Source organism: Centropristis striata, chromosome 2 (assembly GCF_030273125.1).
Source record: "Centropristis striata isolate RG_2023a ecotype Rhode Island chromosome 2, C.striata_1.0, whole genome shotgun sequence".
Taxonomy (NCBI): Eukaryota; Metazoa; Chordata; class Actinopteri; order Perciformes; family Serranidae; genus Centropristis; species Centropristis striata.
In genome coordinates, this window is record NC_081518.1 from 39,380,092 (window position 1) to 39,393,164 (window position 13,073).

General features: G+C 40.0%; 1 protein-coding gene across 5 annotated transcripts in view; it reads right to left on the bottom strand.

Annotated features, from left to right (window-relative positions):
• Positions 1-13,073, bottom strand: part of ntrk3b (neurotrophic tyrosine kinase, receptor, type 3b) — a 215,610-nt gene that overhangs the window by 4,276 nt on the left and 198,261 nt on the right. For 3 of the 5 annotated variants that reach the window (XM_059350868.1, XM_059350867.1, XM_059350866.1), the window contains 2 exons: positions 12,642-12,710; positions 324-482 (listed from right to left, as the gene is read on the bottom strand). In XM_059350868.1, the coding sequence (XP_059206851.1) occupies positions 324-482; positions 12,642-12,710 (228 nt within the window). The remainder of the gene's footprint in view (positions 1-323; positions 483-12,641; positions 12,711-13,073) is intronic. The other 2 variants (XM_059350870.1, XM_059350869.1) reach the window with 1 other exon arrangement.

The window sequence follows — 13,073 nt, forward strand, 5'->3', positions numbered from 1 at the left end:
GCGGCATCTCGTCTGGTGGCAAAGCGGCATCAATTTATCACCTCGTTGGGCTAGCGCGAGTCTCAGAAAGAGAAAAGGAACAACACGAGGCAGTAGATTAACATCCAAAATGGCAGTATTCATTTAAATCTGCTATTAGGAAACTCAAGCTTTCACTTCAGCCCTCGACACTCTGTGAAGGAAGGCCAAGCTATTCGATTTCCACTTTAAAAACATAAAAAAGACTTTTACCAAGTGGAGCCGTGATTCTCAATGCGTGCCTTTGATAAAATATATGCGCTGTGATTTGTGAAGGTTTATCCAAAAGCTTCAGGCTCTTTTACCTCGTTGTTACCCAGCTGAAACCAAGGCTGCTTCCCATAGGTAAAGATCTCCCACAAGATGACTCCAAAGCTCCAGACGTCGCTCTCCGTGGAGAATTTCCTGTACATGATGCTCTCAGGGGGCATCCAGCGAATAGGTAGCATGGTATGTCCTCCAACCTGCGGAGAGAAGAAGGAAAAAGAGAAGAGAGGAGATATTTATTGCAAATGAAATGTAGCTAAAACACAGATTAGAAAATGCAGTCATCAACACAACTCCCAGGCGTCGGGGGATTAACTGTCCTTGCATGTAACCGATACGACGGGCTTAACATCTCATGAATGTCTGCTGTGCAGTTGGATGTCGACACTGATGCAATACAGGAAAATGCTGACTTATCTGCCACCTGCTCTGTATGTATTGAATCGCAGAATGTGAAATTCTTTAGGTTATGGTATTAAACCGGTGCTTTGTTCTTGATGAGAAATCTGCAATCCCCTTTCGGCAGAAATACTGGCACTAAGCAGAGGATCAGAGTCACAAAGCATCGAATTGAATGTGTTCTAATCAGTTTTTAAATGAATCAGCTTCAACTAAGGGGTTAAGAAAACTGCTCAATGCAGGATCATAAGGATCCTCACAGTAAAGAAGTTCATATGGCTACTAATGTAAATGTATTTAAATCCTATTGTGTTTACCTCTTTATACATACTACATATCAGCATATAAACCTGAATTTCTAAGACGGTTTGCATGAAGCCAGGTGCCAGCTTAGACAGCGGAGGTATCAGCTGGAAGCCCTTTTATTATTCCTGAAACCAGCAAAACATGAACTGAGTCTCCCTCGCTGTAAATCCTCTGAGGCTGGATATTAATCGATTAAACAATCATCCATTAATCATCCTTGCTCTCAGCTTCCATTAGCAGGCATTGTTTTAAAATATATGTCCCATTCATGTCAGTGACACTGCTTTAATGAGCTGGACAAGACTGATGTGCGAATGAGTGGCAAAGTATTGCAAGTTTCAGCTTGGAATCAGTAGCTAGTATTAATTACAGAGATCACTGTGGAGTCACTATTGATAGATAATGTTATTAACATGCTGGTGTTGTTACCGCAAGCTCAACCGCTGCTGGGATCTCTTTCCATCTATGCAGCTGACTGACACTCAAGCATCAAAGTCAAATTCATTTCTGTTTAATTTCATTATTTTTTTTAACTGGTGTAACTGTATAACGATCATCGCAATATACAGTCTGACGTTATCATGTTCAATACTTTGGTCATAATGACAATTGAGCTGAAAATGAATAGGCTGATAGTTATACAGGCCTGATTTGAAAGAAGTTGGGATGCTGTTGACATAAATAAAACAGAATTTGCTCATCCTTTGTGACATATACAGTCATGGGAAAAAATATTAGACCACCCATTGTTTTCTTCAATTTATTCTTCATCGTAATGCCTGGTACAACTTAAGGTACATTTGTTTGGACAAATAGAATAATAACAACAAAAATAGCTCATAAGAGTTTAATTTAAGAGCTGATATCTAGCCATTTTCCATGGTTTTCTTGATAATGATTTTGGTTATTATAAACAAAACAAACGTACCTATAGTTGTACCAGTCATTAAGATGAACAAGAAATTGAAGAAAACAATATTCTAATAATTTTTCCATGACTGTATTACATTGAAAACAGTATATTTTATGTTCAAACTCAATTAAATTTAGTTTTGTAAATATACAATCTGAATTCTGAATTTAAAGCATTCTATATTTATTGGGGGTTATTATAATTTATTATTTGGAATTGGGGATGTACCATAATAAGCTAAATATCATGATTTGTTGTGGGAAAACTAAGTCATTCTTATGTAAAATCACACTTTCAGGACCCCCAACAGCACTAAAATATATATATTAATTTATTCAGGACATATGCTGATGTCATGCAACTGCTGAATTAGGACACTGGAACCTTTGTTGGTCTAATTCAGGCACTGCAAACATCCACCCTGACCTCCTCCAGATTTATATGTGATCCATCAGTATATACTTTTTCAAATATACTGTAATAAATTATTCTGTAGTCATTTCATTTTACTTAATATATTTGATAAAATGTATTAATTATAAATGCGTCCTTGATTTTGAGGCAGTTGTTTAAGTAACTTTAATATAAAATGTTTGAGATAGAATCTATGCATTTTAATCACATAAAATATAATCTTTATGTGTATGTAATTCTAAATCAAGAGAATTTTGAATGAATCCAACACAATAGAATAAGTCCGTTTTTAATTGACAGGCACTTCCTGTTAAGTTGTTATTAACTCAACTTGTAACGTAGTTAGATTTAATTAATAATATTGCGTGCAATCTGTTTCCTCAATTTTATTGAGTAGCTATTGTTTATCTTTTTTTACAGTGCACTGTAGAACCCTACCTGATCATAAAAACAGGTATCAATGTGTTGTATTATAACACTAAATACATAGCATAACAACATGTACAATAACTACTGTATGGAATTTGTTGTTGTATCACTTTCTTCCTTGGTGATTTTGGCTGTCATTTAGTTTTCGTTATCTGGTCTAGTTTTTAGCCTTTGCTGTTGTTATCTTGACATTTTTGTCGAGATAACAATAAGATGGATTTTTAAGCTCCTTTGAGGTTTTTATCTCTAAGTCAGTGGAAGTGTTCCTGCAGCGTATCACAGACACATCTATCATCCATCCATCATCACAACCACCCATCCATCCATCCATGCATTCACTGATCCATCTACCCAACCATCCGTCCATGCATCTATCTATCCTTCTGAGCTTTAAGGACAAAAAGAAATCAGATCCACAGTCACACATACCATAAGCTCCGAAATCATCATTAGGACCAACTCTTACTGTATCTGCATTCACCCTCATTGGTTCCTCTGCTGTGTACCTCCAGGTTACAACACAATCACATTCATTTAATCATAATAAGCTCTTCTCCCAACTCCATTTACCAGCTCCAACATCTGTGTGCCTTCAGCTGTAAGCATTGTGTGGCATTTAAAGCCTCGAGGAGAAAAAAAATCAGCTGAAATCTTACTAATTACCTCCTAGTTCCGTAGCGCGCTCATTGCACATTTCCTTTGAAAGTCAAACACAATCTCTGCGTGTCAGCTTGACGCAGCAGATGAATCTTCTGGATGTTTTAAAGAAACATGAGATTTGTCATCCTGCCAAAAGGCTGCTACTTCCTGGGCATTTATACAGAACGTCCTCTAGTTTATACACTTCATCAAATTTAGTTGCTGAGTATGAGGCCTCTGTTTGTTTGCCTTTACCTGTCCTTCATCTATAACCTTCTCTCCAGTCCTGGATTGGGTCGCACCAGTGATTTGTACATCCATTATTAGTTCATGTGTTAAACCCCTTCAACTATTAGCTCATTTTAAAGAAGTGATTCATAAAATCAGGTTTCACAATTAAAACCTGAGAAAGGTTTAAATTAAATTATTGTGTTTCAAATCACTAGTGTTAGTATAAAACTTACATTTATAGTGGTTCTAAGAGCTAAAATTACACTTAACTTAAATTTGCCATTAATTTATACATGCATAAATGTAAAAAACATTTGTGTCAGTTAGTAGTAATAATAGCGTCAAAAATGAGTGTGACACGGTTGATGATGATGAGCTAATAAAAAGGAATTTGGTAATTTAATTATTTAACATTACAATTTTTGGAAATGTTATAAAGCTGACTGATGAGGCTAATGTTAGCTTGCCATTATAGTAGACTATAGTGTTTGGGTTGGTTTTGATCCGTTCAAATTAAATATTTCATAAAAATGTTTTTCAGGTTCCCGTTATGTGGCGAGGAGGCGTGTTCATCTGTTTAAGGCAGGATCATGTCCCAGGAATGTTTACTGATTGGCTGTGCATATTTTCCTGGCTACAGTTTGCTTTTAAAAGATACTTTGAACTTGGCTGGATTTTGCTGAACTTAGCTGCTGCTTTGTGAGTCTACACCAGGCGTGTCCAAACTATTCCACAACGGGCCGCGTGGCTGCAGGTTTTCGTTCCAACCAAGCAGCAGCACACCAGACTTGACTCAGTTAATCAACTGATCTCAGTCTTCAGACAGTTGATTGGTCAAACTATGTGCTTTTGCTTGGTTGAAACGAAAACCTGCAGCCACACGGCCCTTTGTGGAATAGTTTGGGCATGCCTGGTCTACACCATCAAGCAAAATAGTCAAAGTGGCCACAGTGGCCGCTAAGCAAAGTTACTGATCGTGGCTTACTTTAGAGGAGCTGTACACTTACATGGAAGGAGTCTACCAATGATCACCTATAGTAAAGTGAATTTGAAAAGGAAAGATCTTTAAATACTGTAACTGTTAGATGTTGAACTTTACCCAAGACATTGCCTTGAAGAAGTGCACCATAAATGGTAATAAGGGTTGTTATGACTTCAGGATTCTCTGGATATTGGATCTACACTATGGTGCCTGCATGGTATTTTGTGCATTATTGGACCTTGGAGCTCCTCGATGTAACCTGATCTGAGTGTCTTGTAGAAGTCGATAACTTCATGTGCTGGGGATCATTTACTGCACATTCATATCACAAGGCTGCACGCCTTCCTTACATTTAACACAAATCGATATTGGTACACATGGCCTGGAGGTCAACAAGACCATTAGAGATAGTTTTCTACGAGAACACCTATATGCTGACTGTGAATTCAAAAGCATACTCCATTAACCTCAAGCATGTGAAACTTTTGGTATTAGATGTGTTTCAGCAAAGCAAATGGAGGGCATCGTTTCACTTCTACTCTTCCCTCACTGAAAAAATGTTCAACGCTGGGGTCATTCTTTTTCTTCTCTTTTCACCAGTGATTAGATGAAAGTAGAACTTCAGAAAGTGTCTTCAAATGCATATTAAAATAAGTGAACTCTGGATTTTAAATTTATGTTTGTTATGACAGAAAAATTTAGTTATGTTGAGTGTTTTTACTTCTCAGCACACAAACTTTTTTTTCATTCTCACATTTATCTTAAAGTCCAGAGAGACTTATTTTGCAGCTCCATCCTGCTTCACATTAATACATTTACACAAATTTACGCCTCAGAGGCGCCCAGTACAACCACAGTCTTCTGCTAATCCCACCAGGGGTTAAGTGCTCTGCTCAACTGCATCTCAGTGCATCTCAGGGTTGTAATGTGAGGAGAGAACACTTTTGTGTCGTTTTCCCCCGGATCCTCCAGTCCCAATTCTGCCTCTCTATAACTTGCCCAAGGGCATCTGAGGTGTTAGCAGAATCTCAAAGAGAGAAACATCTTTTACCTCCTAATTTTCCAAACTCCTCCCTGCCAGCTCGCTCTCTGGCCGAGTCCCAGACTAAACAAATATGATCCACCGGCACTGTGGAGACATTTGAAGCTGCTGGTGTTTTCCCTTGGTGGTTGAACAGATAAAACAGTAATTAAGGTAAACAAAAATTTGAGAGGTTTTTCGAGTGAGGTGCCCTTTCGCTACATCTTGAACACACACGGTATTTATTGACAGTCCCAGAGTGAGCGCTGACGAGGAGGATTTGCAGTATTTTTCCCTCTTGTTCACCCTCAAACTCATTTGCCGGGGTTCCACTGTGAGCTAATGGCCAAATGAACACTGACTTATACCCCACCTGGTCTCATTAGGCCTGACACGTTTTAGTATTGTACACAACATTAAGCCAATATTGATGCCGAGACCAGTTGCCCCCGTAGTGTAAAACCTCTGGGCCACGCCTGGCTGGGTGGGCTGAAAGTGAGGTGAAGGAGTTGGCGAGGGGCTGTATACCAATCTGTCCCCCTGTGGAGCTTTATAAAGATTAAACAAAATTAATTAAGTTCCCGTTAGTCTAAATGACTTATCTGAGGTCCGCCCAGCCCATTGCACGCAAGGCTAAACCTCATCAGATGCATACTAATGATTCAACCGCTGCTGCTGTGGCGAGGGGCATTAAAACTGGCTGACTCTCTGCTTCCCAAATGATTGCATGCTATCACCTTGGGTTTTTGTCACAAGGCCATGGCAATTAGCTTGGAACATGGGGGAGAAAAGAAAAAAAAAGGCTGAACACATAATAAAAATAAAATAATTGCCCCAGTAATTATCCTCATCTTTCTCACTCAATGTCACATCGAGAAGCTGGCAATGCTCTGCGGGGAGTGAGGAATGAGTCTGGGGCTTTTTTTGTTGCTGTGTAAACTGGATTAGTGCTCTGCCTGTCCCACCGTGGCAGGGGAGTGATTGGATTAACGGCGTGGAGAGCACAGCAGCATGGCAGGGGGATAGATTACTGGCCCAGTTGGGCTCTTCGATGGGCGCTCTGTGGCCTGCAGGGAGCCCTGGGAGGCCCCAGACATCTTAAAGGGCCCCGATAACCATCTAGACACACTCTCTCTCCCTGCTCTAACCATGCTGCTATCTGTGCTCTCCCAGCTCAAACAGCAGCGAACACAAGTTCACTCTTAGAGGCTATGATGTCCATTAGGTTTCTACCTGCTGCGCTGCTGCCAAGTGGAGATAAAGTGGTATCTACTCTGGCCGTAGCATGCCAGTGGGTGGTGAAACTTTCTGAAGGTTTTCAAAACACACATACACACACTACTGCTATCATGCACTTTCACATTCACATTTTAAGCATTTAGATGTTCAGGTAAACTTGTCTGTAGATAGGTCACTCCTTAGTGTTGCTGCAGACTTCATATCTGCACTCAGAATATTGATTTATTAGCCCTGTGAGGATGTTAAATTGGAACATTATACACTGGATGGGTTACATTTGGTGATAATGAATAAAAAGACAATGATATGATATGTCTCAATTTGCATTCTTCCACACTGACACTTGCTATTTTGAGTGCATAAGTGTGTTCATACTGACAATTAAAATGGAGTGCATTATGAATATCCGGATGATGTCCTTATAACAGTCAGATTTTATTTTATTTTTTTCAGTTTGAACACAATTGGAAACCAAGCAGGCAGATATTTCGGCAGGTGACAATCAATCATCAAATGTTGGCAGCAATGCTCCATCTGGTTGCAGCTAAAAATAATAATAATAAGTTGTCAAATGTTGTATTTCCTAGCAGCTCTATGAAGCTGTACTTGAACAAAATTCTAACAACAGCGTGCTTACCTGCTCAAAATAACAGTCCAAAATGTTAAATTCTCACCTAACTCTCGTCAAGATAATGTATTTGTTGTGCCTTTTAAAACAAGACTTCCTGTGAAGTCATCAGCAGAATCTCCTTCATTGCTTAGATTTATTACTCAATAAGGTAGTGATCATGTAGGACAGGAGTTCTAGGTTAAGATGAAGAATGGAAAAAACAAGGCCCAAGGAGAGAGGCAAAACAGAGCTTTTTCATCCCTTCATGCAGCAGTAATAAATATGGCCTGTGTACTCATTAGCAGCGAGCTGCATACAGTTTTGAGGAGCTTGTGCTTGATAAATAATGCAGCAGAGGAGTGTCTGTTTGATCCTTGAAACAGAAGAAACCCGGGGACCATTTTTCTTCAAAGCAAAGCAGTGCAGGTAAGCAGAGGCTTCCTGGCAGAGTCACAGAGAACACTAAGTCCTTGAAACTGAGTCATTAGATTTTAACATTGGTACAGTGTTTAATAGTTATTAGTCTGATCCAAAAATGCACATTCTGCCTTTAAACTATTTCCATTTCCTGCCCAAATGTTACAATTGTAATTATTTTACCTAACTAAGGTTAGCTGGACACATGCTTTCTTTTTCTCAACAACACTCTCCTTTACATTCAGACAATGTTACACTCATTGAAATGAAGAACAAAACCCTGCCACTGCTGAATGAAAACAGGCTGCAAGCAAACCTCTGGAGAAAAGTCGGAAGAATTTTAATATTTTCCAGGAAAAAGAATTTGAAGCTGGAAGCCTCTACATCTCATCCTCTGACAGGAAACTATATGTCACTGTTCATAATTTGTCTGTAATGAGCTGTTTTGAAGCAATTTCTCTCCTTGTCTGGAAGAACCGAGGTTAAGGTTGCAGTTTTCCAGAAGCAGAAACTTTAGTAGAACTTATTCTCATGCCAGCAGGAATTTAATTTAACTCAAATTACAAAAATACAATTACTGTTGCAAATCAGGGAGCAGTTTTCTTGGACCACTGATTCAACATAGCCAATGAATATTGTACAAACGTTACTGGGTATTATAGGGAAAATGACAGACGGAAATTAACTGTCAAAGGCCATCACATATACTGCAATGCATATTGTACTAGTAACTCTGCTCTGTATTAAGGAAGACGTGCAGTACAAAGAAAGCTGACATTACACTGCAAGAAAATAAAACATATAATAATGTTATTTGAGAAGAGCTGAAGATTGACAGAGAACCTACTTGGGCTCCTCCATCTTTCCCCTTTGACGCTGTTCCTGAAACATTTCTCGTAAAAAAACTCTATTTCACTCAGTCTTCTTACTTTAATGCATAGCCACCTTCTCTGTCATTTATACCTTCCTAAACATGCATAATTCAGTGCTTTACTCTCTGAACTCGGGGAAACATTACCTGATATATCGTGAAGCAGTGGTATAAAACACCTACATAACAGGCAATGGTGCTGCCGTCGGCCTCTGCAGGTTCTGCAGTTGTCTCTTTTGAAACAACACAAAAGCGCATTCAGAGCAGCCAAAGCAGGAGGATATGACAGATGGATGTGATTTAGGACAATATTCATCTCTTTCTTGAGGTTGTTCCCTCCTGCTGCAATGTGTCTTGGGAGTCCCAGAGGGCAACAAGCGTCAATACGACTAGTCAGCGATGGGAGGATTGTGTTCTTGGCAGGGCGCTGCTATTTATAATCACTCAACACAGGGAAAGTGTCCAATACTGTTAGGAGCTCCTTATCTCTCGGCTCTGTCAATATTCCACTGTGTAGGCGGGCAGCGATGCTATCACAACGCACCAAACAGCAGCTTCACACAACGCATGCCACACACACACACACACACACACACCCTAAATTCAAACTGACACTGGTCCTTTTTTGGCAAAACATTTCTCTGATTTCTCCCGAATCCATCACAGAAATTTGCAAGAACTATTCCTCACTCCAGCTAGTGTGTGTTTTCTGAATCAGTAAATTACTGAGTCAGAACTGTATCATCCATTCTCTGAATTGTGATATGGTTTTGAACACATTTTTGCTAGGTGTCTTGCTGAATATCCCTGTTTTATTTCAGTCTGGACTGGCCGATTCCCCTCACACTGAGGTCCTTTCCTCTGCTAACTCCGCTGTTAGCAGGGCCACGGTGTACATACAAGTGGAGGCTCCAGCTGCTTCTTTTCACCTGTCAGTGAAAAGTATAATGTGCTTGGAGGTCTACTCCCCTCTGCACAAACACACCGAGCAACCAGCATGAGTCCCTAGTGGAGTGTCAAGGACATGATCCCTCACTGGCTTCTCACTTATGAATATAACTGTGCCGGGCACTGCAGTCCAGGGTTGAAGCTGGTTCCCTGCAGCAGTAGCTGAGTGCTTTTTACCCCACAACACCCTGACACTCTCTATATACATAATTTTTTTTCGCCCACAGACATTTACATAATATCAGAGTGTAGACGTACAGTACATCTGAATATTGGATGCCATTGTTCCGACGGCCCAATAGTCTGACAAATTTCCCACTAGACCAACATTTGTCAACCAGGCCATTATCCAAAAAAACAAAACGTCATTGCTCTGGAAATACACACTCTCCCTGGAGTTTTGGCCCTTAAAGGGATAGTTCAGATTTTTTGCTGTGAGGCTGTATGAAATACTTGTTTTTTTTTTAAAGATTTTTCTTTTGGGGCATTTTTGCTTTATTGAAAGTGATAGATAGAAAGGGGGAGACAGAGGGGAAGTCATGTGGCAAAGGGACCTCAGGTCGGATTCGAACCCGGGTCCGCCGCAACAAGGACTCAGCCTTAATGGTATGCGCTCTACCAGTGTGAGCCACCGGGACGCCCCAGGCTGTATGAAATACTTAACCCAAGTCAGTGTTTAGCTGCAGTGAATTGTGGTCAACAGGCCCCCCAGTGGAGAAGCTGGCAGGAGTACTGGCATGCAAGCTAAGCAATGTACTGTTGTTGACAGAAGCAGCAGCATAATGTATTTTAGCCCACAAAGTGTATGGTATATTAACAATATTTCCATCCCTTGACCTTGCCATCAGTTAAAGTTTACACAAGTTTACAAGTTTAGGTGGTAAAAACATGTTTTGCTGCTGCCTCCAGTCACAGCAATACATTGCTTAGTTTATCATGCCTGCTCTGGCCTACAAGTGATCATTTCAACCCAAACCATTATCGCTCCCCAACCTTAACCAAGTGGTTTTTGTTCCCTTACCTAACCACAGCACGGTCAAGCCATAAAATACAATTCACTGAATAGAGTACAAAACCCCACTTACACAGCTCCTTGGTTCCCCTTTAGGTCCTATATCTGTCATGCAGGGGCTCTTTGTCTGTCTTTTTAACAGAACAGTTAACTCACAGCACCCAAAATATATAGTAGGCTTATAATTGTTCAGACAAGAACAATCTGCTGAACCATTTAATCTTTAAATGGAGCAGTATCTGCCTGCTAAATCAGATGTGACTTAGTCCTTACAGACAATTAGATGAACTGTTCTTTGGGCCAAAACAAGGTAACACACACGCACACACACACACACACACACACACACACAGCTTTGTCCTTTATTTGTCCAGAGGGCCCACCTGAGCTTTCACTGTTCCAAGGACGTAGTGGGAGCTGCCCAGTACACTCATAGTCCTAGTGGTTGACTAAATGAGGGTATAGGAGAGTGAATTCGAATACACTCAAGTGCAATACTGACATCCTTTGGTGGACTAAGCAAAAGTAACTTAAAATATACATCTCTGAAAGGGGATTTATGCTAATTTTTAGGTTTATACTTGTAGTTTGGGTTCCTACTAGAACATGTCTGTCTTAATATACCTGTATAAGTAATGATCTCCCCTACTCTGCCTCTGATTGGCTACTGATATTCTTACCCTAACCTGGCCAAATCTCACTCGTGCTAAATTTAATCAACCCCAACCATTGAAGGCAATGAGTATTAGTCAATTAAAGGCAGAGTAGGGAGGGAAACAACCTGCCCCTTCCAGTGAAAAATAAATTGGCCTCTGCAAAAAGCCCAGTCGGCTCTTATTGGTCAGCGTTTCTAGTTCTTCTACATCTGTGCTCTGTCTCTGCATCGTCACTGTACTTGAAAAAGTATCATTTTGAAATGGACTGGTAATGTCTCCGTGTTGGCTGTGCCGTTTCTCTTTTTTCCCCAATTAAACAGGTTTTACTGCTACCATAAATATAGGTGTACAGTCTATTTCTTAAATATTTAATTAGATAAAATAAGGCTAAAATCTACTATTCAGAAATCAAATTCAGGTTACTGCAATGATTACAAATGTTAATTCATAGGCAGCTGTGAAATAACTATAGTGTAGATGACACACATTCAAAATGTGAATGAGACACACACAATCCATGCGTGCATTATCCTTCTACTGTAAGAGGAAGATTTGATGCTGCAATAACCTACATGCAAGATAAATAGCAAAAGATCTTCCACGGTTACCATAAAACTGGCCAACATGGAGAGTCTAAACATCCAATAATTCTCCTCCACACAGAGCTTATAATGAGTATTCAAGACTGTAAGTGAGTATTTATATGCCCTTGATGCTAAACCCACAATAAGCTTTGAATATTATATTTCACAAGTATGGCTAGGAAATGAATATGCCATTAAGCTATGTCACAGAGTATGAGGGACGTCTTTGATATTATGCAATTTAAATTGTTTCATATGAGAACAAAATTCAATTCATATGTGAGCTGGTTGGAACAGTGATGGAATTTGCATATGAATGTACATGTTTATGTTGTTGTTAAGTTTTATGTTGTTTGATCTCAACAGCGTCACTGCTCTGCTGTGAGCAGAGATCTTAAACAGAATTATGCATGACAATTTTTAATCAAGTCAAAGGACAGATTTTCTGTTCCTGTCTATATTGACAGCCTGACATTTGTACTAAAGAGTTAGTAAGATTGGCTATGCTGAAACACACTTAACAATATACCAAGCCTGCAAAATATTGCCACAGTTATTTAACAACCCAAAGAAAATATTCAGATTTTAATAATATACACACCACACAGATGGTGTGCATGGAGCAAAAATGTACCAAACACTAAAGACATCTCGCTCAAATTTCCTTACAAATTATTTCACCCACCCAGCAGGCAAGTACTTCATAACTGCTGGCGTTGCCCTCAGCAAGGTCCGAACTGGGCCAGGTGCCACGCTGGGGAAACAAAATCAGACGCACCTAAAGTCATTTCACAACACCAGGCTGTTTAAGGGGTCCAGATATGAAGCAGCCATCACTCTATTATATCCACTTATTTATTCAGCAGAATGCTAAAGTCTTCAGCCCAGCAGTTGCCGCCTGGTTTGCGGCATTCTGAGTTGCTAATCGTGTTAAACAGTAGAGAGGACATGAATCGGAAGCTATATAAACAAGCCTCTAAGCATCAGGCTGGAGGCTCAGCAGGCTCATCTCCTACCACACTGCTAAACCTCTCCATCCTCACATGAATGTATGAGGGCTGGTGTGGGGGCCTGGGGCTGCACTGGGGAAGAAGAGCTGTTAACTCTCCATAGAAAA